Source organism: Carettochelys insculpta, chromosome 21 (genome assembly GCF_033958435.1).
Source record: "Carettochelys insculpta isolate YL-2023 chromosome 21, ASM3395843v1, whole genome shotgun sequence".
NCBI lineage: Eukaryota > Metazoa > Chordata > Testudines > Carettochelyidae > Carettochelys > Carettochelys insculpta.
In genome coordinates this window covers 14057410-14085404 of record NC_134157.1, presented here as the reverse complement: position 1 = coordinate 14085404, position 27995 = coordinate 14057410, and the positions used below count along the sequence as shown (strand labels likewise).

General features: G+C 58.2%; 1 protein-coding gene across 1 annotated transcript in view; it reads right to left on the bottom strand.

Annotated features, from left to right (window-relative positions):
- LAMC3 (laminin subunit gamma 3) overlaps positions 1 to 27995 on the bottom strand; it is a 48831-nt gene that overhangs the window by 2409 nt on the left and 18427 nt on the right. Inside the window, exons 5-27 of the mRNA XM_075015095.1 lie at positions 27721 to 27909; positions 26738 to 26855; positions 26482 to 26580; positions 25787 to 25923; positions 22279 to 22395; positions 21376 to 21577; positions 20522 to 20628; positions 18571 to 18789; positions 13381 to 13569; positions 13018 to 13263; positions 12156 to 12309; positions 11552 to 11694; positions 10692 to 10870; positions 9096 to 9234; positions 8087 to 8280; positions 7538 to 7614; positions 6625 to 6759; positions 6044 to 6188; positions 5220 to 5372; positions 4275 to 4377; positions 2886 to 3085; positions 2130 to 2267; positions 1874 to 1973 (exon numbers count right to left, since the gene is read on the bottom strand). Of these exons, the coding sequence (XP_074871196.1) occupies positions 1874 to 1973; positions 2130 to 2267; positions 2886 to 3085; positions 4275 to 4377; positions 5220 to 5372; positions 6044 to 6188; positions 6625 to 6759; positions 7538 to 7614; positions 8087 to 8280; positions 9096 to 9234; positions 10692 to 10870; positions 11552 to 11694; positions 12156 to 12309; positions 13018 to 13263; positions 13381 to 13569; positions 18571 to 18789; positions 20522 to 20628; positions 21376 to 21577; positions 22279 to 22395; positions 25787 to 25923; positions 26482 to 26580; positions 26738 to 26855; positions 27721 to 27909 (3483 nt within the window). The remainder of the gene's footprint in view (positions 1 to 1873; positions 1974 to 2129; positions 2268 to 2885; positions 3086 to 4274; positions 4378 to 5219; positions 5373 to 6043; positions 6189 to 6624; positions 6760 to 7537; positions 7615 to 8086; positions 8281 to 9095; positions 9235 to 10691; positions 10871 to 11551; positions 11695 to 12155; positions 12310 to 13017; positions 13264 to 13380; positions 13570 to 18570; positions 18790 to 20521; positions 20629 to 21375; positions 21578 to 22278; positions 22396 to 25786; positions 25924 to 26481; positions 26581 to 26737; positions 26856 to 27720; positions 27910 to 27995) is intronic.

Here is a 27995-nt window from a genome sequence, read left to right as displayed (position 1 = left end):
AGGGGCACGCCTGGAACCCCCACACCAGTTGCCTCTGGATCCTGGGCTCCCGCCTCACAGATTGGCAGGGACTAAACGCGTATAAAGAGAGTTGGACGCACCCGGGGAAAGGGTGTTAATGTAAACATGGCTTCCTACCCGTGTTCCCCTTTTTCCATCACTGGGCAGAACACATTTTGTGATGTGCACCAAGGGATGTGCAGCTGTGCACATCCAATAGAAACGCCGGCTGTGGCTGCTCTGCTAATCAGCCCGGCAGCACCAGAATCTCCGCTGGGTAGCTGCTGCTTTCTACAGCACTGGGAATGGTCTTGGTACCTGGGAGTTATCCTCACCCTGCACTGCTTTGCTCTGACCCTCTGCAAGTGACTTCTCATTCCAGTCCCACACTGGTGGCATGGAGATAGCAACCACCCTGTTCCCCCACCCAGTGCGTGGAGCTGCATGGAGTGGACTGGGGAAGCTTCCTCCATGCTGGGAAAACCATCCTGTGAAACTGACTAGCCACAACAAAAAACCAAATGAGCTAGTTTCATTGCTCAGACGAAATGCAGAAAAAAGACACTAACAGCCTCCAGAGGGAGGCGTTGATTTACTCTCAGATTTTGCGTTACAGTAGCACTCAGGGTCCCTGCTAAGATCACGCTGTGCTAGGTGCTGTATGTTCACCCCCTGGGAGAGGGCATCTCTATCTTAGTGAGCTTACAGCCTACTCAGGCAAAGGGAGGGAGGGAAATCAGAAGCCCCCGGAGTGGAAGTGACTTGGCCAAGTTTGGCTGCTGAAATCCCTTGGGGGTATAAATAAAAAAAATTATGACTGGAGATGCACATCTCCTTGAACTGGAGAGGTCATCCAAGCCTGTCCCCTGTCCCCTTGACAAGATCAAGCACCATCCCTGACATCTATTTGCCCAAACCCTAAATGGCCTCTGCAAGAACTGAACTCGCAGCCCTGGGTTTAGGAGGTCAATGCTCAAACCACTGAGCTATCCCCCCAGTAATCGCTGGTGTTTTGAGCCACATGGATTTTTGTCTCCACTTAGATTTCTATGCTTGAGAATCAAAAACACCAAAATAAAGATAGAAAACATCCCATTTCCTAGTGTGCCCCCAACTCCTGGCTTGCCAGGAAGACTGGCTGGCTGCTGGCTGCCCTGCCCAACACTCCACCCAGGCCACAGCAGACCCCACCATTACAATCTGTTCCTGCTGCTGAAGCCCCGGCAGGGAAGGTGCCCACAAAACCAGCAGCCAGGTCCAGAGACCAGGCCAAAAGTCAGGTCCAGCTGTGGAGTGAAAGAAGGTGACTGGCTGATGCACAAGGATGGAGGAGGACAACGATGCACTGGGAGATCTCTCTTCCACTGTGTCAACAGCAGCTCTCAATCAACGCCAGGCTTGAAAAAGTGCTGCACTGCCCTTTGCTGGCTGAGGCCAGCACTGCACAGCCAGCGGGATGCAGGAAGCACAAGGGGCTGAGGCTTTGGAAGCAGGAGGCTCTGGGTTCCATCCCTCACCCCGCCACAAAGTTCCCAGGCTGCTCAGTGGTGACACCTTAGGCGGCTACTGAACTGTTGGAATAAATATAGGGCCAGGGTTCCCCACACACAAGGCAGTAGAGATGCTCAGCTCTGCAGCAATTTCCCATGAGGGTCCCTAGGGCACTGATCCCTGTGAGGTGGGAGCACGCAGGAGGCCTGCAGCTCCTGGACAGCAGGTGCTGCTCTAGTGCACACAGCAGGGCTATGAGAGCATTTCCAACCCCCAGGCAGAACAGGCTTAGGGGAGTGGAGCTGTCCCATGTGACTGCAACAGCTGGGTGAGTGAGTGCCCAGGGAGGGGATGTGCCACCAGTGTACCGGGCAGCTCTTACCTAGGCTGCTGAGCAGGTTGTTGAGGGTCTCAATGTCCACCTGCAGGGAGCGCTGGGCTTCTTGGAGGCTCTCCTTAGCTTCGCTCAGCCCCACAGTCGCCTTCCAACACACACAGGGACGTGTGTCAGCCAGGGGACACCCTGATGGCATCTCAGCCTGTGCGTGGCGGGATCCCGCAGAGCCTGCCACTTGTGTGCCAGGGGGGCCCTGGGGTTCTTCCCGCTCGCTGGGGAGGAAGAGTGGGACTCAGCTCACCTGCTGCGACGCCGCCCTGAGCCCCTCCGACACATGCTCCTGCCTGGAGATTTCCGCCAGGGTTAGGCTGACGCGCTGGGCGAGCTCGCCGGCGTGCTTGTGCTGCTGCTTCCCTTCCCTTCGCACAGCCTGGGACCGCTGCAGTTACAAGGGGAAGGCTCAGTAGGAGTCAGCTCTTGCACTGTTCCGCTCCCCACCCCGGAGGGGCAACGGGCAGGGCTGGGCGGGAGGGGGACCAGGCCCCACCATTTGAAGCAGATTCCCTGGCTAACTCACCCGGCGGCTCAGTGAGGTGGAGGTGGAGCATGGTGGGCGCATACGCCAGCCCCTCCCTCCAGACACAGGAATTCAAGCTGGACGTGAGGTGCAGGTCAGCGGGAGCAGGAGACAGGCTGCACAGCCGGCCCAGGCTCAAGCGGGGGCTTGGAGCGGAGGGTGAGGGAGGGGAGAGCTGCAGGTTAGACTCGAGGCTGATGGGCAGAGAGGGCTCTGAAGTGCTCTTGGGAAAGACAGGGCTTGCTGCAGGTGAGGAAGGGGCAGAGCTGGGGTGCCTGTACCAGGGCACAGGGGTGCTGTAGGCCAGGAAGAGGGTGCAGAGTGCACTGGCAGAGCCATGCTGGGGAAGCCAGGCAGCATCTCCCTGCATGAAGTGAGATCCCAGTTCCCCCTTCACTTGCTGTGTGCCCGAGTCCTGAGAAGCCCCGTTTGGTGCATGTAGCCCCCTCCCCTGCCCAGCTGAACACCAGCCTCGCAGACCTTGGCATTCTCCCTGGCAACCCCATCTGCTTCTCTGACCGTCTTCTTGGCTGCCGTGGAGACAGACACAGAGTTTCCCAGCATCCTCTCTGCCTGTCTGATCTTCTTTTGGGCATCCAGCAGCACTCTGTCCCGGAGGATGGCCAGCTTCCTGCGCACAGCAGCCTGCCCCTTCTGATGCACAAACATCCTCTCACCCGCTGCAGACACAGGCAGCAGTCAGAAGGACACAGACACACACACACACACACACCCCCAGCGTGCATTGGTGTAACCTCATGGACCGCAGTGGAGTTCCTCCTGATCTACACCGGGGGAACCAGAGCAGAATCAGGATCAACAGAACCAGAGCATGAACCCCAGCAACCTCCAGGCTTTAGAACAGGGGTCACCAACCCGCAGCACAGATGCCAAGAGGGGCATGCAAGCTGATTTGCATCGGCAGGTGAGGCAGCAGGTCAGCCCTGTCCCTCCTCCCTCAGAGAGCCGGGAGCTGGCTCAAAGCCAGGCCACTGGGGAGTAACAAAACACCAGCTAATGCTCCCAACCACCCCCTGCACGGAAAATCTCTGGATCTTTATTTATTGATGAAGCTGTCGTAAGTAGGACTATTAATGGCATTAAAAAGTATCTCTGGCACTTGGACTGTACGTAGAGGTCAAAAGCTCAAATTTTATCACAACCAGCCTTCCCTCCCAGCATCAAAGCAGGAGAAAATGAAACCCACCCTCTAACTCTAAAGGGCGCCTGTGGGGATGCAGGACTGGCGATGGCCTGGCACCCCACCGCTTCTAGGCTGGGGTTCACCCGTGGCCAGGCATCACACATCAGCATTATCCCACGATGACCGAAAAAGCCGCTAGATCATTTCAGAGGACAGGAGCCCACACCACCAGTCCTGGGAGCCTCGGCCCAGACGGCGGGAACAGCTGGGCCGGGCACAGTCCCATGGGCAGCGGTGGCTGATCCAGCAGCCTCAGAGTTTTTAACCCCCCAGGGCTGGGAGCTGCCTTGTCCATCTACATGGGTTGGAAGATGGGGTGAAGGACACACCCCAGCCTGCCAGTGTTAGATCCACCACTGCAGTTCTTCGGAACTGAGTGCAGAGCCCCAGCGTCCAGTCGGGTCCTATTCTCTCTGCTGATCTGCTGGGGGTCCCTGGAGAACTCCCTGCTGGCCGTAAACACAAAGTCCCACTTTCCCTGCCCCATCTGTATTAGCCTCTCCCTGCTGCCAGAGAGCTGAAGATCACAGGGCTGGGCAGGGTGGCAGCCGTGATGGTGTCACACAGCCCGGCAGGGCTGGCACGTCCCAAGCACTGGCTCTGCGGGGATAAACACGGGGAGCTGAGCTGAGCTCTGGGGAGATGCTTTGGGCATCAACTGTTACCTTCCACGCTGGACAGCAGGGATTTCGCTTTGGAGACCACGGCCTGGCCATGCGAAACCGACGAGGCTGCCAGAATCTGGGCAGCCTCAGCCCCCTTCTGCAGCTACAGGGGAAGAAAAGGCAGGCAAGAGCTAAGAGCATGCAGGTACCTTGTGTGTGGCAGAGGGGTGGAGAGCCATGCTCCCCATACATTGAGGGAGAGAGACAGATTCAGGTGCTTCCCAGCTGATTAGCAGAGTGCCCACAGCCGGCAGCCTGTGCTCCTATTGGTGGTGCGCATCACCGCATGCGTTGGTGCGCATCACAAAATTTATTCTGTCCATGGAGGGAATACATGAGCGGGCCCATTGGTGGAGAGCCCTCCCAGAGATCAGTGACTACTTAGGCAGGTTTTCCATAGGGAGGAGAGCAGGGGAACAAGATGTGCCCTGGGCTGACTCCAGGGGTCCCAGCCACTGCCCTCTGCACCTGAGAGCCCCACGAAGACCTGGGAAAGAACCACCCCCAGCTTTAAAGAGTCCAGCTCCACCTCTGCCCTGGCCTGCTGGCGTGAACCCCCAGTGGTTGCTGGTGGGGGATGAGAAGTGTCTGCCCTTCCTGCCCCTTTTCCTCATTTCCTGAGCAGGCTCAGCTGCTGCAGACACTCCCTTCTGGCTGGTGGAGGAGGGGCCCCCTGGGTGCCAAGGAGGTTGGGCTCCTCCAGTTCCCCAGAGCCAGAAGGCAGGGCCGAGAGAGAGGATGGGCAGGCACAGAACTCTGTCCCCTGGAAAGGAGAGAGACTCTCACCCTCCCCAACTCATGACTGGACTCGGGGGTGCAGAGGCTGATGGTGATTTATCACCCCCCAAGCCCAAGTCAGCATCAGGCTCCAAGTTTGCCTGGAAGTGCCCCCCGGCCTTCCAGAGCAGCCCCCCAGTCCCAGCCACCTTCCCCTGTGACACTCGCCTGCTGACACAGCTCTGCCCTCTGCAGCTGCCTGCGCGGCTCGGCCATCAGCATGCCCGACTTGTCAACAACCAGGCGCTCTTTGCCCTCCAGGCCCTGCTCCAGCTGCACCAGCTCCCAGGTCAGGACATCGGTCTGCACCACCAGGGGGTCCTGCGGGGGTGGGGTCAGGCACCATCACAGCTCAGTCAGAGAGCAGAGATTCAGGGCAGGGCATCTCCCATCCCTGAGCTCGCAGCATTGGAGGGGCCGGGGGACAAGCACAGAGCATGTAGCAGTCAGCGCACAGGACCCCAAGTCATGAGACCCGGACTCTGCTCCTGGCTTAACGTGGGGCTAACTCCCATCTTGGGGGTGTGGCCCTAGTGGCAGGGGAGACTGCAGCAGCACTCACAGGCTGGGAACTGCTCCCTTCCCTCCCCTGCCAGCCAGTGCCCAGAGCTGTGCGCTACGATCCCACCCACAGCCACACCAGTGGCGGCTCAGACTGGCTCAGCACACAGGCAGACAGCTGAGCTGCCTGGTCAGGACTCAAGAGCTCTGGATTCAATGCCCAGCTCTGCCACTGTCCCCCTGGATGACCTTGGGCAAGTCTCTTCATCCGTCCTGTGCCTCAACTCCCTCCGCTTCACCAGTGTGAGGCAACAATCCAGGCCCACATACCACAGTGAAATAAGTACCTACCCAGGTAACACTGCCTCGGTGCCTCCCCCCGCCTCCAGGGGGCCTTGCTGGGTTGGGATCAGGCACATTGCTGGGTGCGGCTCACCCAAGTCCCCACCCCCCCAGGTGCTAACGTTTGCGAGTACTAAGGTTCTGCCCACCAGCTCCACAGCAGAGAGCCGTGAGAGGTTCTTTCCCATCACTGCATTAGCTCGGCGGATGGAAGCAAAGGTTCTCTTGGCCTCAGCAGTCCCCTCCAGCAGGCCAGCAGCCAGCTCCTGCTGCACCCGCTGGATGGCCTGGTACCTAGAGACAAGGGGTGCAAGAGCAAGCTGTGATCTGACAGGGAGAAAGGGGCCGAGGCCACTCAGAGCAGGAGTGCCAAAGGAAGGACGGGGTGAGCTGGCAGCTGGCCAGGCATGGATTGCTGGCAGAGCTGGTCTTCCCCAGCCTGCTGGGTCTGAGGCTGGTCCAGGCTGATCATGACCTGGGACACAGCACTTTGGTGGCCTGTGTGCAGTGAGTTTGGTGGGCCTCAGCCCATATGTCCACAGCACAAAACCACCCCACGGACCTGGGTTTGCAAAGAGGCTAAGAACTGAATGAGCCACTCAGAAGGCTCCTCTCCTGCCCCTCGCGGGGGTCCCCGTCAGCTGGGGTTGAGTCATGTTGGCAGGGTTTGCAGGGTAGCCCTCGCAGAGTGGGAGAGCTCCTATGCCAGCTCCCAGAGCTGTTCTCCTACCGGTCTTCCAGCATGTTCCTGGCACCCAGGCTAGCGCTGTCCTCCAGGATGCTCTGCAGCAGGGCGTGGCTGAGGTTGGAAGTGAGCAGGGCTCTCCTGGCCACAGATTCCACCTGTGCCGCTGTGTCCCTGTGGCTGCAGAGACACCCCGCCCCAAGGTACTATTAGATTAGAGCCCTGAGGTTACACACCAGAAGCTGGGCACAGACGGCATCTAACCTCCTGCAGGCAGTCTGGTCTCAGCGCTCTGGCTCAGGACTAGACCAGGTCGGGGGGATCTCCACCAATCACCCAACACCGGCAACACAACCGGAACAATTCTGCTGCGGGTGCATGAGGCTGGAGGGCCTCGGCTCACACCCCAGCGCGGTGTGGGTGAAACTCCTTGCTCCAGTCGTGGGAGCCCATGAAGAGGGCAGGTGGTGCGACCCCCTCCCCTGTGCTGCGACCCAGCTGCCGAGCCGCACCTCTCTGCTCTAGCATCGGCCCAGAAGGGGCCTGCCACATTGCACTTGGCTGACTTCAGAGAGCACGGCCTGCAGGGGGACTTCAGTTCCCACACAGGGCGCTCAGGCACCTCTGTGCCTCAGGCACTGCACACAAGCCAGCAGACCAGGAGGCAGAAGGACAGGCTGCGAGCAGGGAGCCCCAGCAGGACTGGCTTTCAGAGAGAGGTGCTCCCAAGTGCGAGGGGGCGCAACTGGAGCAAGAGGGGGACGAGGGGCAGGACAGCCAAGATCCAGGCTGGATGGCCTTGGAAGGAGACCAGTGCACAGCAGGGAGGAGCCAGTGGGGGGACCGGAGGAGAAGGCACCCGCGTGAGCCGCTGCAGTTTGAACAGACCACTGGAGACATGCGCGGGTGTGTGAAGGGTCACGAGTGGGTATGCGCCTCCATGTCCCATGCGCGGTACCTGGCAGCCAGCTTCTGGGCTTCCAGGGCCTGGTGACTCCAGCTGGCGGGCGGCTCAGAAACGTCCTGAGGAACCACCTTAAAAACAGAGACAAGCCCAACGTGAGCGTGAGAACGCAGAGTTCAGCAGCCGCGGCCCCTCTGCAGAGCCAGCACCGGAGAGCAGAGCCGGGGTCCGGCGGGTTCCTCCCATCTCACGTGCTGGGTGAGCCCGACTGGGTGGCACTGAACACGCCATGCGAGGGCGCGCCCCCTCCTGGCTCTCCCCACCCAACCGATGTCCCGTAGTCCGAACGAGAGTGCAGAAAGAAGGCGCCCCGGCTGCACTGCACCTGGAGGCCGCTGAGGTGCCTGTTGCAGCTGCTCTGTTACCCAGAGGAGCAGGTTGTGGATTCAGGACCCACCAGACCCTGCCTGTATGGCTCCTGCCAGGTGGGAAAGGAACTAGACCCGCCCCTGCAGGGCACTGCCCCTAGCACAGCCCAGAGTCGGTCGATGCTGCAGGAGAGGGACTGGGAGAAGCCCAGCGTGCTGGGCTGGAGCCAGGCACCATTGTTGCTAGCATGGCCGCCACCCCCTGGATCTCCTGCTGTGCGGACTGCAGCCTGGCGCTGATTTCCGACAGGAGGAGGCAGGTTTTCTGGTCGCAGCCCCCGGTCCCGCTGGCGTTCCTCAGCTGGCCCCACGCAGCGCTCACGGAGCTCTCCAGCTGGGCAACCTGCTCCAGGAACACGGCCTTGGCGTCTGCAAGTAGCACAGGGAGAGCTCGCCTGCCGCCGTCCCCTGGGCCCTGCTGCTGCGTGACCGCTGTGGTCTCCTGCCCAGGGGAGCGGTGCTCTGGCCCAGCGGCACATGCGCACAGGTGTGGCTATGTGGTGAGCAGAGCATCTTCCCAGCCTGCCATGCCCAGCACCGGGCGGCTCCGACCACTGGATTCCTCCATGCCCCCAGCACCACCCCTGGAGTTCTGCTTCACAGCTCCTCTTCCCCAGCAGTGCCCCTAGGCCTGGGCCACTGATCAAGGGCCTCTCTCTTCCCCGGGGCTGAGCCCAGACACCTCATCAGCTTCACTGCACTTCTCTGACCGCCTCCCCCTACCCTGTTAGGAAACAGGGCGCCCCGGCTGCTGCACAGCCACAGGGATGAGAGCTTGAAGGCAGCTCAGGGCCAGGTCCCCACGCTCAGCGCCCACCCGGCACAAGATTTCCCAGTGTGCTCAGCACCAGCAGCTCCCAGGGAGGTTTTCGGGGTTCAGCCCTGGGCCTACTGCACCGAGCTACTGTGCCAACCTGGCCCTGGCTCGGGTGTCTCTGCTCTGGCCCCCGCTGGCTGGAGGAGCATTGGGATAAGCGCTCCCCTGCGCTGGGCGGCTGGCTCACCCGATGCTCACTAGAAACCCCTCAGGCCATGTGAATGCATGGCGTCACCAGGCCCTGAAGGGAGCGGCCTCTCTCCGGTTCTTCCTCCGCCCACATCCCCATCACACCCGCATGCAGGTGGGGAGGAACGAATGGGCACAGCTCCTTTCCCAGCCCCCTCCCTGCACTGCTCCTCTCTACCTGGCAGCTGGTAGCCAGGCTGGAGCCGGTCTCCGTGGGGCTCCTCACCCAGCACTGCGTAATGGGTCCCTGGGCTGCTGCAGTCGGGTCTCTGCAGCCAGACCTCCAGCTCCTGCAGCTTGGCCGTGAGCTTGTCAGCCTGCAAGGGACAGGACAGCTGCTGGGGCCAGGCCAGGGCTGCGCATCAGCAAAGGTGAGGCAGCATAGAGGGCCAAGGCAGAGAGCTGGCCGGGCACTGAGCTGGGCAGTGTAGAGATGTGAGGCCCCGCCAGCATTTTCAGGGCTCTGCCGAGCAGGACCAGTGTTGAACTGACCCCTAAAGCCCCAGCACATTGGGCTGAAGCCGGAGGCCTTGAGTCCCACCACCTGGGGCTGCAAGCAAAGCCTGAGCAATATCGCTTCACAAGGCCTTAGGCTGTTGTTCTGTTTGCTCCCCTCTAATTCTGGCCCTGGCTATTATCCGTAGACAGCCAGTGACTGGGGCGCAGCTGGGCCGGGGGTTTCAAAGCATGGGTTGGGGGAACCCTTGATGTACAGGGCCAGGCTGTGCAGAGGCAGACAGAGGGGAGGTGGGGGTACGGAGCCGGGCCGCGCGGCGGCAGACAGAGGGGAGGTGGGGGTGCGGGGCTGGGCCGCGCGGAGGCAGGCAGAGGGGCGGCGGGGGTGCGGGGCCGGGCCGCGCGGCGGCAGACAGAGGGGAGGCGGGGGTGCGGGGCTGGGCCGCGCGGCGGCAGACAGAGGGGAGGCGGGGGTGCGGGGCCGGGCCGCGCGGCGGCAGACAGAGGGGAGGCGGGGGTACGGAGCCGGGCCGCGCGGCGGCAGACAGAGGGGAGGTGGGGGTGCGGGGCTGGGCCGCGCGGAGGCAGGCAGAGGGGCGGCGGGGGTGCGGGGCCGGGCCGCGCGGCGGCAGACAGAGGGGAGGCGGGGGTGCGGGGCTGGGCCGCGCGGAGGCAGGCAGAGGGGCGGCGGGGGTGCGGGGCCGGGCCACGCGGAGGCAGACAGAGGGGCGGCGGGGGTGCGGGGCTGGGCCGCGCGGAGGCAGGCAGAGGGGCGGCGGGGGTGCGGGGCCGGGCCGCGCGGCGGCAGACAGAGGGGAGGCGGGGGTGCGGGGCTGGGCCGCGCGGAGGCAGGCAGAGGGGCGGCGGGGGTGCGGGGCTGGGTAAGGAAGTGCAAAGGGGCTGTGACTCTCAGAGCGAAGGCACATTGGAGGGGGCACAGCAGGGGGTCCCAGCGCACCTGGAGCTAGAACAGCCCCAGCACTGGGAGGTGCAGCGCGAGGGTCGGTGGGCTGCTACGGGGGCGCTGGCGTGCGTGTGCACCGACAGCGGGGCTTCCGGGGGAGTGGAGGAGGCAGGGGGTGCAGGAGGGGAGGGGGCGTCAGACCCAGAGGCGGGTCTGACCTGCTGCACGTCACAGGCCCCAGCAGCCCATCCAGACACCCCGCACTGACCCCTGAGAGAAGTGGGGGGGCGGGTGCCGCTCGAGGCTGGGGGAGCCAAGGCGCCAGCCTGCCAGGAGAGCAGAGCCGCGGGAGCAGCTGCTGGCTGGGCAGTCCTCCGGCAGGGTGTGTGGCTGGAGGGCGGGCAGGTGCCTTACCTCCTCCTGCACCAGGCTGTAGCAGACGGGACACGCCTGGCACTCGGCGCGCGGGGGGGCGTAGAAGAAGTTCACCTGGCACTGATGGCACTTGTAGCCTACGAAGCCCGGCCGGCAGAGGCAGGTGCTGTTCTCGTGGCACTGGGGGGTGGCGGCGCCCAGCGGGGAGCAGTTGCAGGCTGCACAAAAGGGAGAGCAGGGTCAGGTCCCAGCAGCAGCCATGAGCCAGACCCCAGGGCAGGCGACGAGGTACTAGCGGGGCGCCGCAGCCCTGCCGGCAGCCAAGTCCGTCCACGGACTGGATCCGCGACTGAGGAGCTGCTCAGCCCTGCGCCTGACGCGCTCCTTCCCCCGACACCATTCTGCCACGGCGCCGTCGCACCCGGAGAGTCGCTCCCGATTTGTAGCGGTGCAACCGGAATCAGAGCCTGGCCCACGGAGGAGCGCGCACGACCGCCAGCCGCTCCCCACCGCCTCCCCGTGGGACACGAGCCCTGGGCGGCGCGGGCCACCGTCTGACCTCCCCTGGACAGCCCGGCTCAGGGGGCACCAAGAGAGTCCCACGGCAAGCCCAGGACGGGGCTGGGGAGAGAACGCCTCTGCTCAGGCTCCATGGCGCTGCCCCCTTTGCGTTAGCCAGGGACGCTGAGAGCTGGGGGAACAGCCAGCAGAGATGGCAAGATCCAGGCAGGGCACAAGCTGGGGCTACACAGTTTCACCACCACAGCCCACCTCCCGTGCCAGTCGTGGGCCCTAACAGCGGCCAAGGCTCAGTGGCACCGATACCGTAAGTCACCAGCGATAGGAGAGGGAAGGAATCACGCGGCCTCGCTTGAGTGGCTGCTCCTCGGCGCCATTACCTCGGCAGCCCTTCACCGAGAACCCAAAGAAACCAGGCTGGCAGCGGTCGCAGGAGCGTCCTGCTACCCCGGGCTGGCAGGGACACTGCCCGGTGAGCGGGTGGCACAGGCTGGCCTGGGATCCCACGGGGTGGCACTCACAGCTGGGACAAAGGCAAAGAAAAAAGCCGTGAGCACCAACTAACTCCCCTCCTGCCACCCAGGGCCCAGCCGGATGGGAACGGGCACGACGCGCCCAGCGCTGGGTTAACACCTGGGGCTGTGGGAGAGCGCAGGTGGCAGGTGATGCAGGCAGGGCCAGAGCACAGGGGTGGCTTCAAGAGCAGAGTTCCTCCCGCGTGGATGAGGGGCTGAAGGCTGGAGCTGCTGACCCGGCTGGGCTTTGCCATTGCCCGCCCTGGGCCTGCCCCACAGGCTGCCTCGTGCTGTGGCCACAGGGTGATGGGGGCTGGTGCTGGATCCTGCACTGCACGCAGCCATCGTGTCATCCTGGCACTAGCCAGCCGCTGCCTCCCTCTCCTGGTGGGGTCACTGGTGGTCCATGGCAGTGGGTCTCAAAGCCCATCATCCCCCCGCAGCCTGGGGCGGCTCCATCCCCACCTACCTCTTGCATCCCGTCTCTGGCTGCAGGTCATAATATCCCGGCTGGCAGTGGCTGCAGTCTCGTCCAGTCACATGTGGGAGGCAGGTGCATTGGCCAGTGACAGGATCACAGGGCTCTGCCCCCAGGGCCGACCCAGCAGCGTCACACTTGCAGGCTGGGGGAGAAAACTCTGGCTGTTTGGCTGGAGCAGGAGGGGGTCCTGTGGCCTGGTCTGAGCCACGCTCCATCCCCACGCAGCCTCCCTGGTCTCCAGGTGCTGGGCCGGGCACCGTGAGAAGCAGCCCGTAATTCCGGCGATCGCAGAAGATACAGGCAGCTGCAACCGGCACTGGGCAGGGGCTAACCCCCGCCACCGGCAAAGCTCAGAACTGGCCACTGAGCCAATCCCAGCGGACCAGAGCCGGGGGCTGGAACACAGGACTGACGTAGAGTCCAACCCTGGCCCTGCCACTGACTTGCATGGACTTGTGGAGCAGTCACCTCACTCGCCTCTACCTCAGTTTCCCCACCTGTACAACCACGGCGCTCTAAAGCGCCAGAAGGCTGCACACACCACAGCCCACCCACCTCTTTGGGAAGCCGGGCTGGCCAGGCCAGGCCAGCCCTGGGGCAAAGCGTTATACTGTACCCACTGAGCCAAGGACGGCACTCCACCCACTCACCCCCTACTCTAACCCCTCCGCTGCCCTGCCAGCTCTTTACTAGTCTCCCCTCGAACTACCACTGGCCAGATGGGCCCTGCGGTTGGCGCCTGGGTGCACTGGGACAGACAGAACCCCGTGAGGTGGGACCTGTGGCGCAGACGGCCCTGCTGGTGGGGGGTGCCCTGCTCAGCCAGGGCAAGCGAGGGGATTGTACTCACGAGCGCACTTCTCGGCGGGGCTGGGAGCCAGCGCGCTCCCGTAGAAGCCCTCCCGGCACCGTTCACAGTGCGCCCCCATCGTGTCGTACAGACACCTCAGGCACTGGCCAGAGACAGGGTCGCAGTTGCCCACAGCGTTCGGGTCCACGTTACCGTTGCACTGGCAGGGGCTGCAAGGGAGGGCGGGGCCCTGCTCCCCCAGGGGATCCCCGAAAAACCCGTCGTCACACAGCTCACAGCGTCTGCCTGGACAGGGTAAGCAATGCGGGGGAGGCACGTCATGGGGGGGAGCTTGTCTGCCAACCCCCTCATCCCCTGCCTATCCAGAATCACTCCCTCCACCCGGCCATCTCAGCCCCTCACCTCTCTGCCCCCCGGGGCAGTGGGTGCACGCTGGCTCCCCGCTTCCCGGGAGGGCCGTGCAGGGCGACCGCCCAGGGCATGGGCACGGCTGGCAGTCGTCCACGTGCCCTCTGAAGGGGTTGCCATGGAAGCCAACGGCACAGCGCTCGCAGGAGGGACCCTCGGTGTGATGGAGGCACTGGCAGTGGCCTGGAGGGGACAGAGCAGGAAGAACACCCAGCCCAGGTTAGACAGCCCAAAGCCACCACACCAGCAACCCAGCCCCTGAAGACATCCCCGCTGGCCGGGCCGGCCCCTCGTGTGCCTGGGATGAGGGCTGCTCACAACTGCCCTGCTGTGGCCCCACTGATGGCAGTGGGGGCTGCAAGGGGCAGAGTCTGAGATCACCCTCGTCCTACAGAGCCCCAGGCCCGCCTCGGAGCAGGCAGACCAGGCATCCCGCTCGCCCCTCCAAGAGCACAGTTAGCTGGGCCGGGCGAGGTCCCTCGGCCGTGTGTACGTGGTGGAAAAACAGCTGCTGACCCATGCCAGCTGACTTGGGCTGAGGGTCTGTTTCGTTGCAGTGGTGATGCTGGGGCTTGGGCTGGTGCCCCAGCTCACTGACAGAGCCGGGAGGGAGAGAGGGCAGTTACACTCCCCCCCGAGCCCTTTGAAATGCTGGGCTGACTTGTGCTGAGTGGCCTAAGCCCCGCCCCCTCCACACTCGGCCACGCCCCTTCTGGGGTGGGGAGCTGGGACCCCTTCCCACCTGCTGCCAGGCCTGTGACGGCAGCCGGCTCAGCTGTGGTCCCCAGATCTGAGTACTCTGCGCGGGGGGAGGGTCCCAGAATTCAGGCTCCATCCAGAGCCCAGACATCTTCTCCCCCCCTGAGCTGCCCTTTCGCCCAAGCCCAGCGAGGCGGAGTCAGCAGCAGGGTGGACATCCCCTCTCTCCACCAATACCCCGCTGCAGGGCCCAGTATCTGGCCCACCAGGCCGCACGGCGGCTTGATAACGTGCATGCCATTGACTCTGCCCGCGCCCAGGGCTTGCCACAACAGCGGCTTCTCATACCAGCCCTGCGTGGCTGCCTCTGTCTCACTTGCTGAACCCCCTCCCTCTGGCATGCCCGCTACCTAGCCAAACTCCCATAGCTCACCCCAGTGCTCCTGCCTGGTCCCTGGTTCTCCCGCAATGGATCTGGCTCTCTGGATGGTCAAGTCACCGCTCATTTCTGCCCACCTGGCTGTCCTGCCACCCATCCCTAGGGGCAATAGCTAAGGGATAGTTGCTAAACTTCACATTCAGGGATCACTTTCAGCTGCACATGCGACGTCCCACCCTGGATTTATGCCTGGTGTCACCCTGCAGGCAGAGGGCCAAATCCATCCCTGGAGCAGAGCCCTAGACGTCAATGCAGCTGTAGCAGAGGTGAATCAGGAGGAACCCCATTGAAGTCAAACAGAGTTAGGTCTCAGCCTCAGCGTGGCAGAACTGGGAGTGAGAACAAGTCTGAGGCCAATTTCAACCTCCCCAGCATCTGGAGCCAGGATTTGAATCTCTCTTTGAAGATATTTAAGAGCAGGTTAGACAAACACAGGGCAGGGCTGGTCTCGATGGTAAACTTGCAGAATCCTAGGGCTGAAAAGGCCATCAGGAGGTCATCTAGTCCAGCCCCCACCCACAGAACCAACCCCAACTAAATCACCCCAGCCAGGAGTTTGTCCAGCCAAGACTTAAAAACCTCCAGGTACGGAGGTGCCACCACCTCGCTAGGTAACACACTTCCTTTTGGAGGCACTAAATCTGCAGGGTATTAATTTCATGGGATGACCCCAGGTTCTTGAGCAATCTGAAGGAGGAAATAACACTCCCCTGTTGCTTTCTCTGCACTATTCACAGTTGTACAGCTGCTCTCTCATGCCCCTGCCCTCGGCTGTCCCTTTTCTAAGCTGAACAGTCCCGCTCTCTCCTGGGCGGAAGCTGTTCCACCTCCCGCCACTCTCCGACCCAGTATTTTTGTTGCCCTTTTCTGCACCTTTTCCAATTCTATCAGCTCTGTTTTGAGATGGGACAACCGCATCAGCTCACAGCAGTGGAGTTGTGGGCAACCCCAGGTTCATACAGAGGCCATAGGGTATTCTCAGTTTGATTGACGATTCCTTTCCTGGGGGGTTCCCAACATTTTGCAAGCTCAGGCACAAGACAACCTTGGGCAAGACTCATCTCTGTGGTGCTCTGCACTGCAGATGGAGGCACAACCGCAGCATGGGCAGGTGTACCAGGCTGGCTTGGTTGTGCTGTGAGTGCAGGGGACTGGACTCAACCTCTCGAGGTCCCTTCCAGCTCTGGTGTTCTATGATTTTCAATGGGCCCTTGGCACAGACAGGGCCCCACTGCAAAATTCCAGTTACATCTGGGTTTGGATATGATTGAATAAGCTCCCCACAACGACCTCAGCTGACCCCACAGATCTGAAAGCACAAGTCTCTGCAACTTGACCAGACTCAGGTCCATCAGGCACCGTAAGGGACATGCGACACACTAAGGAATGTTGAATAGTAACAGACAGGAAGCCGTGCTAGTCTATACACTATCAAAACTAAAAGCAGTCAAGTAGCACTTTAAAGACTAGCAAAATAGTTCATTAGGTGACCTTTCGTGGGACAGACCCACTTCTTCAAACCATAGCCAGACCTGAAGAAGTGGGTCTGTCCCACGAAAGGTCACCTAATGAACTATTTTGCTAGTCTTTAAAGTGCTACTTGACTGCTTTTTGTTTTACTAAGGAATGTGTTACACTCAGATGGGAGGCTCTGGTTCAGGCTCTGGCTCAGGGTGTTTCTCTTTCTACAACGTAGGGGCCAAACCCCTCAGCCCTTGCCCTGGTAAGAAACACCGATTGGCTCGCAACTAATAAAGGATGAGTAACACTAGCAGGATTTCAGAGAGAGAGGCCAGCCCAGCTCTCCCTGGGAAACTTGACCTTTGGGCTGGACACACACAAAAGTCTCCATATTAAAAATCTGCCTGAGTCTGAAATAATTGACAACATGCTTCTCCAAGATGGCCTAAGATGTGTCCAAACACACGCACAGTCTGAATCATGCAACACGCAAGCACCTGGTCCAGAACCTAGCTGCTGAGTGTAACTGAGGAAGCAAACTAGGGAGTAGGGAAAACTAAGTCCCTGTACCTCTGGCCGGAGCCCCTCTGCCCCCAGCAATAGGTCCAATTGACCAGAGAGAAAAAGCCAAGAGCCGAAGATTTCTCCACGCAGTTAACAGGCTCAAATCACATTAGGCAAGCGAGGCTGGGAGTGGGGGGAGGTTTGGGAGCATGAAATTTCCCACGGGCATGGTGTCAGCTTCACACATGGACAACACATGACAAGGAGAGAGAAGAGGATGCACCGAGGGGTGCTGAGCATTTCAGAGCTCTCTGGGAAGAGCAGTTTGGATGGCAGTGGGCGAAGCCATGAACTGAGTTGGACACAAGGGGGAGAGAGGGAACTGAAAGAGAAAGAGAGGGTGGAAATGGCTGGTGGGTTACCCCTATGATGGGTGGAGAGCTTGATTCGTCAGAATGAAGACTGGAAGATTAAAGGCTTGGCACTGCAGCCGGGAATCATATGGAACTGGAGGCAGCCAGACGCCGCACTCCACAACAAACGAGGGAGGGAAGCTGTGGAACATCGTAGTGTTTGTCTGGCAGGACAGAGGAGCGTATTAAAAGCAGCTCTTCAAAGTCCTCTCCGTCCCAGCCACAAACAGTTCCTCACTCATGCGACACAGATGTTACGCCACCAGGAACACCAGGCAGATGTGCAGCGGCGAGGGGAAAGGGGTTGTTAGTGCTGACATTGGGTCCTGGGTTTCTTTGGGTAAGTGACCAATAAATCACTTGGCTTCCAAGCTCCTTGGAGGGGACTGCCTTGAACTGGGCTCCACCAAGGCTGTCGTGGTGTTAGCCGGCGAATGTTCGAACAAGGACACACGGACAGAGCTCTCTGTCTGACTTGGCTCTATGTTCTTAGGTAGCAGATACCCCAGGTGCCCAGGCCTGTGCTACGCCTGAGGGGAGTACTTCAGTACCAGATCTGTCTAAAACGTGCTCCAGGGCACTAGGATGGCTCAGCTATGTGTCACAGACCCTACACTGCCAATACCACTTTAGCTCATGATCTATGCTTTCGGGTGCAGCCCTTGATGTCATCATAAAGTTCACGAGGTTGCATGCTGACAGCCATGAGGTCACAGATGGCTGTGGATTCATTATATTACTCTTTACAGTAAGGTGAGTCCAGTTCTTACCCCGTGAGTAAGGCAGCCGACCTGCAATCAATGGGATCATCTCAGACAGGACAATTAACATCCCCCCACCTCTCACCCCCTTCCTTCTATGCGATGTGATGTGCTGGTTTTTACTGCAATTTTTTCTTTTTGGTCCTCTGTACTTATAAATGTCAGTCTGGATTGGAAATGAAATTGATCTGAAGAAGTGCGTCTGTCCCACGAAAACTCATCACCGAATAAATCATTTTGGTAGTCTTTGTTTTGTTGGAGTACAGACTAACATGGCTCCCTCTCTGAAGAAGTGCGTCTGTCCCACGAAAGCTCACCTAATAAAATTATTTTGTGAGTCCTTAAAGTGCTTCTTGACTGCTTTTCTGTTTTGGCCACCTCCCCGTTACTATTCATCTGAACTGCAGCAGCTCTCAGGACTGGCCTTCTTACTGCTTACTTGTGCCACTCCAGTCTGCCCCCAGCTCCCTGCTGAGGTCACCTTTGTCTCCCCCTCCTCATCACACTTGCTCTTCACGCATTTCATTTCAGCGCCCCACCTACAAGCTCTGCTTTTCCTTCCATCCCCTCTACTTCCATTCACAAAGCGCTGTGTACATCGGAGGTGGTGGCGGCTACGGGCACTAGGGTCATTACCAAGCAGTTATTTCTGTCTGTGAAATGACAGTATTATGAAATCAACCCCCTGTAATTGACACGGCAGTAAACCTGATGTGCTGACTGTTGTTCCCTACTTCCTCAGCGAATTATGCAGATTTACCGTCTGCTTACAGCGTAGCTGCTCAGTAGTTGTCTGGATTAATGATTGCTGTGAAATGAACGGACGCCATGAAGGTCTCTAGAAACGAAAGGACAGCCAGGGGGTTTCGGTAACAGCACATCATGCAACTGAGCAGAAGAGCCAAACCTGTGTCCGGGTCGCAGCTGCCGTGCTGGTTACAAGTGCAGGGGATGCAGCTGGTGAAGGGGCCGCCGAGGGGCACTGCTCTCTTGAAGCCCGGAGCGCAGGATTCACAGAACTGCCCGGTGTACCCCTGTGGGCAGACGCACTCCTCCACCCAGGGAGCAGGCTGGGAACGGCCTGGGCGAGCAGAGCTGAGCTGCACCTCCCCCAGGGAGACTCTACCTGTGGAAGGGAAAAGCAGAAGTTACGCTAGGCCAGCGTAACCCATCCAGAGACAACGAGCCCATCAGTCCAGTCCCTCTAGCATGGCAGCACGCAGCCCTTCCAGCCTGGGCTGTCCCAGCTCCCTGCCCAGCTCCACTGCCCTCCAGCGAAGGCCTCAAAGTGTTTTGCAAACTCCTGTCAGGGCAAGATTGTCACATGTGACTAGTGACTCTGGGCACCTGACTGCAGCTGCCTCAGATGAGCCTGTGTTTCAGAACAGGCTGGTACCCAGGGGTGGGTGTGAGGGGTGTGTTCGCATCCCCCAAAGGGCCATCCTGCTCCTTCCCTGCCCCCACCCTGACCAGCCTGGCTGGGGATTACCAGGGCAGGGGCAAGCGGCAGCTGCAGAGGATTGCCTCCCTGCGTGGCTCCTCTCAGCCCGCTGAGCCCTGCTGGGCAGCTGGAGGTCTCCCAGCTGCCCACAGAGCGACAGGGCTCAGCAGACTTGGAAGCCGAGACGGAACACACCCCTGCAGCTGCCGTCCACCACCTGTGCCAGGTAATCCTTCAGCTCTCTGGCTAAGCGGGTGTGGAGGGGGAGTTCAGGCCGACCAAGGGCAGGGGATCTTCGGGCCTGTGGTGGGGTGGGTTGTTCGGGGATGGGAGGGACCGAAGCAGGGGTGGCTGGAGAGGAAAGGCAGGGCCAGCTGGAGCACAGAGGGTTGGGGGAGATGATCCATATTTGCAAATAAAAGCACTTCCCCCGCAGACATTGCCACCTTGGGGCCTGCAGAAAGCGCTGGGCCCCTGTCCTCAGAAAACCAGGTCTCTTTAAAACGACTCTGTTGTGGCAGCCAAACTGAGGGATCACAAATCACAAGGCACGCTGGAAAATTGTGGTCTTACTAATTAAGCTTCTTAACACCCCTGGCAGAAAGGAGCATCCAGAGAGATCAGGGCCCCCAGCACCAAAATGCAGCCACTTGTGGGGTGGGACGCAGCTGTTGCTTAACAGCTCGCAGCACGGCTGCTCAGGAGTTCAGGGTGGGAAGCAGCGATGCCGTGCTGAGTCAAACTACAAAGGGAATTTTGCGAGGCAGAAGGTAACAACTCCAGTCTGAATGTGGCAGTGGCCTGCCCCAAACAGAGCCCTGGGAACGTCTGAGGGGTAATTAGATCATCCTGTCTGTCCTCAAGCATTGCGCTGCCAGTCACAGCATCAGATCACCTGTCAGAGAGGGGTGCAGCTGACTGAACCTGAGACCAAGAGCTGACTTTCTCGAGAAGGTTTCCCCATCTGAGCACCACCTACCAACCCTACCTGGCGCCAGATCACAGCCCAGGCCGGCCGGGGAACAGGCCCAAGGGTGCTATTTGCCTCCCCATACACAGAAGGAAGTTCCATCTGCAGACTCCAGGCAAAGGGAGAGTGGAGCAGGACCCTGAACCCCCAGAGTTTGGCCAAAGAGCTCCCAGTAGCAGTCAGGATGGTCAAAGAGGAGCCTAGTGAGGCCTGCATCTGGTGAGTCTGATTATTGATGGCCCCAGTCAGGATCTGGCCCCACTGCGCCAGGTATGGGTCACCCGCCACCCATTCACCCTGGAGAGCTTGCAAGCTCAATCTTCTTCCCTCCCCTTGGGCTCTTGACCTGTCTGTTTCACTTCAGGGCTGCCAGTGCAGTGGCCGGCCCCAGAGCTCTCCTGTTCTTCGCAGGAGGCAGCGGCTCTGGTGCCATTGGGGATTACTTACAAGGGGTGCCACTTGTGCCCGCCTGGAGCTTGAGAGCAGTCAGGTTGGAGAGCAGACGCTGGAAGCCGAAGGATGACAGCAAGGGTCTCATCGCCTCCTCGTGGAGCCTGGGGAAACCAGCCCCGAAGGGAACGGTGCAGCCATGCCCTTTTCAAGGGCAACCAGGCGAAAGCAAACAGGGTCATCTGGGCCCAAGAAAGCAGGCAGGGGAAGGGGCAGATGGAGCAGGCCTGGCCTGAGGAAACCTGACTCTGTGCATTCCTAGGCCATGGAGCTGGGCAATGGACAGAGGCGACTCAGTGGGCCTGATTCTGCTATTGCTTACGCCGCTTAAATGCTGCGGTAATTTCACCGAGCTCAGAACACACGGTCTTGATTCTACAAAGAGCAGCCCCAGGCCATGGAGCTTAGCACCACTGACAGGTGCTAAGAAGACAGGGCCAATACAAGAAGCATTAGTATCAGTTCCCCCCCCGGGTGCCCTGCCATTGTGTGTCAGGCCTGCCGAGACACACCCTGGAGAGATGAGAGGGAAGGTGAGTTTAGTCTCCAGGGCTGCAGCCTCTCTGCCAGGCTTCCCACTAATTTTTTCCATTCGTGGGGGGAAATAAATTTTGTTACGTGCACCAAGGCACAGGTGGATGTGCACCACCAAAAGAAACACAGGCTGCCCACTCTGGGCACTGCTAATCAGCTGGGCAGTGCCTGACTCTCTCTTGGGCGGCTGCCCAAGCACTCAGCTTACAGGGAACACTGCTCGCTGCTGGATTCAGCCTACAGCAGGGTCAGCAGAGGTGGTGATTTCAGGGACAGGGGTGCACATCTGCCAGCACATGAAATCAGCCCGCCTGTACCTGAAGGTGACTTTGTGCTGTCCATGGTGGGGCTGGCGTTCACTGCCCGCTGGGGGGGTGTAGCTGGCAGACACCACAATACCATCTCCCTCCAAGACCAGCCGGACGGGAAATGGAGCAGCTCCACTGCCGTTCCCCTCTGCTTGGAAGAGCAGGGAGAGGAGCTGCCTGTAGCTGAGGCGCTGGTCCTGCAGAAACTTCTCTGGGAGGCGAAAGGAACAGAGGAGAGTCCATGAGATCCTGGCTGAGCCAAACTTCCCCAGTCCTGTTCCTCGGATGTCAGTGGCAGACCCAGCCAGCCCAGCAGCAGGCCCGGTGCCTAGAATGGATCTTGGCTTTTGTCACACTCTGGGTTCCCACTGCTGTTCTCAGCTGCACTGAAATGCCCTGTAATTGTCAACATTCTTCTTAACAAGGGGGAATGTGAGCATGAGAAGTGCTTTAACAGCCTGGGTGCTGAGAGCTCAGTTCCCCTGCATCCTGCATTTGTATAGCTCAAAGAGGCTCAGAGCTCTCTACAAATATCAATACCTATGCAGCACCTTTCTTTGGTAGATAGCAATGCCCTGTATAACAGAGGCCAGGATCATTAGCTGCATGTTTCACATGCGGAAACTGAGGCACAGAGCAGAATTGACTTGCCCATGGTCACCCAGCAACCAAATGGTAAGGCTGGAAACTGAGTCTACCATGTTCTCCCCCGAGACTCACTGCCTCTTTGACATGCAAAGAAATCACTTCATCCACCGGTGAAATGCAGCCACCTGTGGGGTGGAACACGACAGCTGATACATCGCTGCTGCTGTGAATACATCAACAACTACCAGCGCAGGGGTTACTGCAGCCATGCAGCAACCACAGTCACAAGGCAGCTGTTCAGCTGGGCATTTCCACGTATGGTACCTGGTGCTATGAAACTGGCCAGTTCCTCGCCGTCCTGCTCCAGGTAGATCTCCCCCTGGGCCCAATGCAGCAGTACTTCCTTGCCACTTGGTGCTTTGGCTGTCCAGCCGTCGGGCCCTTGGCAACAAATGCACACAGTCAGAGCATGCAGTGAGGCATGATGGGGGATATAAGAATGGCCATACTGGGTCAGACCAAAGGTCCATCCAGCCCAGTAGCCTGTCTGCCGACAGTGGTCAGTGCCAGGTGCCCCAGAGGGGGTGGACCGAAGACAATGATCAAGTGATTTGTCTCCTGCCATCCATCTCCACCTTCTGACAATCAGAGGCCAGGGACACCATTCCTATCCTTGGCTAATAGCTTTTTATGGACCTAACCTCCATCAATTTATCTAGCTCTTTCTTGAATTCTGTTATAGTCCTAGCCTTCACAGCCTCCTCTGGCAAGGAATTCCACAGGTTAACTATGCGCTGAGTGAAGAACAGCTTTCCTTTATTAGTTTAAAACCTGCTACTCATTAAATGGATTGCACTGGGGATATGAGAGAAAAAAAAAAAAACCCTGTAGAATACTCAGACATGAGGAGATGCAAGTCCAGACCAAACCACAGCAAATTTGGCAATCTAGTTCTTGAGATATTTGTGGGTCGGGATCTTGGGAATGTTTTGCGCAAATGACCTTTAAACTGCACCATGAATAGCACCTGGCAGCCCCCTGAGGCACAGCAAGTTACAAGTGGCTGCGAGAAAGCATGCAGATTTTAAAGCACTAAGAATCATCCACTTCTGAACAGTAAAGTACAGCTGGACCCAAACTGTACGACAGCTTACGGGGAGTGGAGTCCTTGAATACCTGGATCTAAACAAGCAATCCAGAGTTGGCCAGGTTTTCTACCATAAAAAAATACAGGGTACAAAGCCTGGTCTATTTCAAATTTTTGGAACACATTACAGGAATGTGGCAATTGGTAACATATTTTTAATACAATCAGGAGAAGCTTTCATGGGATGTGCTTTCATACCATAAGGTCTATAGGCGACCACACACAAGTCAGGCTACATTCATAAGCATCATAGCATGTATTCATGGGGATTTTTCTCCACTGGGGCAGGAACCCAACCTCAGAGATAGAAAACGGTTGTATTACGTATGTTTCTTGTGATGCTCAGCAGAGGGCAGAATTTCCTCACACATGCAACATAGAGCTGGGATTCAGCCTTAAAGGACATATCCCTGGCTGCAGGACCAGTCAAGTTCATATCCTGTTTTCCACCAACTGAACAGTACCTCTCTCCATCAAAGGCAGAGTCATGCAGAGGCCTTACCTCAGCAAGAATAACACAATGACTAGGCCAAGGCTGTGAGGAGGAGGAAGATCATATGAGGCTCCGTAAATTTCCTCTGGACCCTGCATGCCCACTCTCAAAAGTGAGTGGAATCTTGGGGCCAGCTGTTCACCCCTGGTTAGCTGCTGTGTTTGAATGGCAAAGGATGAGTGGATAGGAGCCAGGGGAAACTTCCTCTCACATAAGCATCCCCTCCCCACACTAACTGAGGTTCTTCAGCAGGCTCCCTAACCCACGGTTTTGGGGGGGCAAAGGCCATTCAAACCTTTCAGAGCAACCCCCTGCCCCTGGTCACTGCAGCAAGGGAAGGAGAGTACTGGTCCTATCGAAACCATGGTGGGTGACGCTGCTGTTTGGGGTGGCAAGCTCCCCAGCCTGCTGCCCCCCTTTGCTCCACCCAGGCCCTGTCCCCATTCTGCCCTGGCCCTGCCCCTACTCCTTTCTGTTCACCCCTTCCAGCCAGATCCCTGAATCCAAATGTAGCAAACACCACTTGAAAAACAACCTCTCATAAAATTTTGTTCTAATTTGTCCGCCCCCAACAAAAAAAAATGGTGCATGGTTTTCCATTGCATGCCAGATTATGAAGACTGGACATGCAGAAGATACCTAATTAAAAGCACTAAAATTAGGAACAAAAAATGTCAATCACAGGTTGGGGTTTTTTTTTCCTTTGTTTGTTTGTTTGTTTTTTTATATACCCTGGCTTGTCAGAGAGTATTTTTTCACAAAAGCATTGTAGTAAGGGCAAGTCATCCATCCTGCTGAGTACAACATTAAATATTATGGAATACTTTGTGCAGCTCTTCTCTCTTTTACATATCTTCATCTGCATTTCTAAACTGATTTTACATTTTAAATGTATTCTTAAGCCTTCATAATGTAATCACTCCAGATAACCACATATGTGATGATGCACTGAAACGTAGACATTATTTTAAATTAGTCAGGGTAGTTTGATGCGTTAATAAGAAAGTTATTTGTTTTTAGAAAAAGGGAACACTAATTGAATTAGTGTGATCTCCATAACAGATGTTTCTGAAATTTCACCACGTGTTTATGTCGAAAATGTTTCCAAAGATTTTAAGCACATCAAAGGATTTTATATCTTACAGAGGTGCTGATTTCAGTGATGGTTCTCTTGAAAATAGTTCATCAAATAACTGGAAGTAAAAGGGAAACCCATTTGACCAACAATCTGGAAGAAAACAGCTGTTTTCCCTTTAAGTACTCTCTTCAACAGGGGATTGAAAAGAGAGTAGGGATCAGCTGAAGGGACAAGACAACTTTGGAAGCAAGTTTTCATCCTATTTTAAAAATACATGGTGTATTTTTACGTAAAAGTGATATTTTGAAATATTTATTTAAAAATACCAATGTCTGGAGATCCAAGCATTTAAGCCTAAAGATAAACCTTAAAAAAAAAAATCTATAAAAACAACAATAAGCCCTGTGGCACCTTATAGGCTAACAGATATTTTGGAGCATACGCTAGCTATGCAAGGATTTTTTTTTTTTTTAAAAGATTTGATTTTATAATCTTCAGCACTAAACTACTGAAATATTCCAAGCAAATTTTAAACTAAGGTCCTGCAGACATATTACAGTAACGCACCCCTATTTTTGTCAGTAAATACAGAAACTGGCAGTCCATACTTCCAGAGTGGCACCAGCCTGTTAAATAGCTTCATTACCACTTGATGGCTCTTTCACAGGCTCAGTGTTGTGGTAAAAGGCTGTGCAAGATGCTTCCAAGTAACTAGAATCCAGTCCAGAGGAAGACAAACCAGGCTGCAACAGACTGCTCTGGGAGCCTGCTGGAAGGGCCAAACTTGGGACAGGAAGCGGCTGAGCATTAAGACCCAGGGAAAGCACTGCTTACCCTTACCTCTTACGCCAGCTGCCCATGCTGCCAGGGGAATTTATAGTCGCCAGTTTAAACTCAGCAGGTATCGGTGATTTATTTGCAGAGTGAGGAGGAGCCAGGAGATTGCTCCTCTCCTCCTGGCCCCACTCCTCCCGCGAAGCGCAAACCAGGATGTTCAGACCCAAACTTTTTAAAGCCTTAGTGCAAGCTTAGCGACTTAACTGCCTCCTTCCCAGAGCCTCCCTCCTCCATCCCTGCCTCCCCTTTCCCAGTAAGCAGGCACTGGGTCTGGTACCTTGGCTGAAGTCAGAGCGGACGTGGTGCACTTCATAGTGGGTGGCCACCCTGCACACAGTCGAGTGGCCGTAGCAGAAGCAACTGCTGCAGCCTGCGGGGTTGTGGGGCTGCAGGTTGAATGAGCCAGGCTGGCACCTGGACACCGGGAGACAAAACACAGCAGTGGTGCTGAACAGCATGGGGGGGAGGGTGCCCAGAGCGACTCCCCTCTTGCCTTCTCCCAGCAGGATGCAGCTGAGGAGCAATGGGTGTGCGCATAGGCAGGAGCCAGAAGAAAAGGGTTTCACATAAATCCAGATCCCAACCTCTCCCAGCAGGAGGCACCGCAGTGACAGCGCTGCAGGGGACACTGCAAATGTCCATTCCCGCCTCCCTCAGCCAGCATGGGCCCTCGCTGGGAGCAGGACGGAGGCTGGGGGCTGCCCAGCCTGGGAAAGGGGTTCTGGCTCAGGGGAATTAACCACCACACTCTCAGCTCCTCCCAGCAGGAGGCGCAGTAGGGAGCAGAGAACTTTCAGTTCCTCTTTCCACCCCATTGCTCCCGTGGGAAGAGTGAGGCAGGAGAGACCGGCCCAGCAGTGACTGAACTCAGGCTGGGAGCCCTGACACCTGAAGGGGGCGTGCAGGGCAGTGCTTTATCCAGGCCTGCCCTCACCCAGTCCCCAGCCTGGCCTCCGGCCGTGCAATGCTCACCTGTCGCACAGGTAGCCTTCCACCCTCTCCTTGCAGGCGCAGCGCCCCGAGCTGGGGTCACAGGTCCCCACGCTGCCTGCGGGGTCACAGGCACAGGGTCTGCAGAGGCAAAACCCGGCAACGTGAGCCCAGCTCCCCACCTCCATCCCCATCTGGCAGCCCTTGGCCCTGAGACACTCAGGTCAGGGGCAAGGCAGCGCTCCAGGGTGGGAAGCAGAGAAGGGTCAGGCTCTGCTCAAGGCATCTGCTCCCTCACCTGCAGCCCCCGGCGCTCAGGGAGTGGAACCCAGCCTGGCAGCGCTCACACTTCCAGCCCGTCACGCCGGCCTTGCACTCGCAGGCCCCAGAGCTGTCGCACTGGAGCTGCAGGGAGCCTGCGAGGATCCGAAGCAGGAGGAAGCAGTGAGGGAGGAGCGGGCAGAGACACAGAGAATGGCTGTGTGGGCGTGAAGGTGAGACCCACCGCCTGTGACGGGGGTGACGGGAGCTGACCGACAATGTGGGGAAGGGGGGGAGAAGAGAAACGAGGCTGACAAGAGAGGGCGACAGCCCCTCCTTTGCCCCACCGCAAAGAGGAGCCAAGACTCCGCCAGGAGCACAGAACCCAGGGAAGGTGGGTCGGGAGGGAGTCCTGGGCTGAGGGAAGAGGATGCTGCAACAGCTGGCAAAGACAGCAAGTCACGGAGAAACGGGGTGGGGGGACTGATGGGGAGAGCAGGGCAGGGAGATGTTGCCCAGGACGGGACGTGATTGAACATTTAAGATGAAGGCGTTTCAACCACTGAGCCTGGGGATTCAGCTTTGTCCCTTCCCCCCAACTGACTGTGCCCACACTTCTGTCCCCCCAGCTCCAGTGAAGAGGATTTACCCATCTAGCTCCCTGGAGACGGTGTGGGGCCTGGTCTATGCTAGAAAATTTGGCTGGTGTATCTATACAGCACAGCTGCTCTTGTACTGGCAAAAACAAGCATTGATGGGTGCAGCTACTACCCATTCCCTGAGCAAGATGAGGTCTGTTGGGTCTACACTGGGGCTTTTGTCGACCCAACGGTGCCAGTGGGAGGGGGGAAGTCACGCCCCTCACCAACATTGCTGTAACTCTCTCGGACAGACCTGCCCTGACACACAGGCTGAGGTCATGGCTTTGCCAGGTGGAGGTCGGACAAGCTGGACTTGCCATCATCTCCACTTGTGCCACCATCTTTCCTTCCCCTGGCTGCACTGGCATCCACCACGTACCTGCTGTGTTGCAGTTGCAAGGCTGACATGCGGTCTGCCCATCCCACCGGTAGTAGTTCTGCTGGCAGCGCTCGCAGTGCGGCCCGGCGGTGTTATCCTGGCAGTTCAGGCAATGGCCGCCGTGCCCTGTGCTCCGATACAGCTCCCGGTCATAGAAACACTCCACGGATCGGCCACTACAGTTGCATGCTGTGCAGGGAGAAGGGGAAAAGGAGAGGAGAGAGCGAGCATCATAGGGCCAAAGCAGGTACGGAGACAGAGAGGTATGGGGAGGG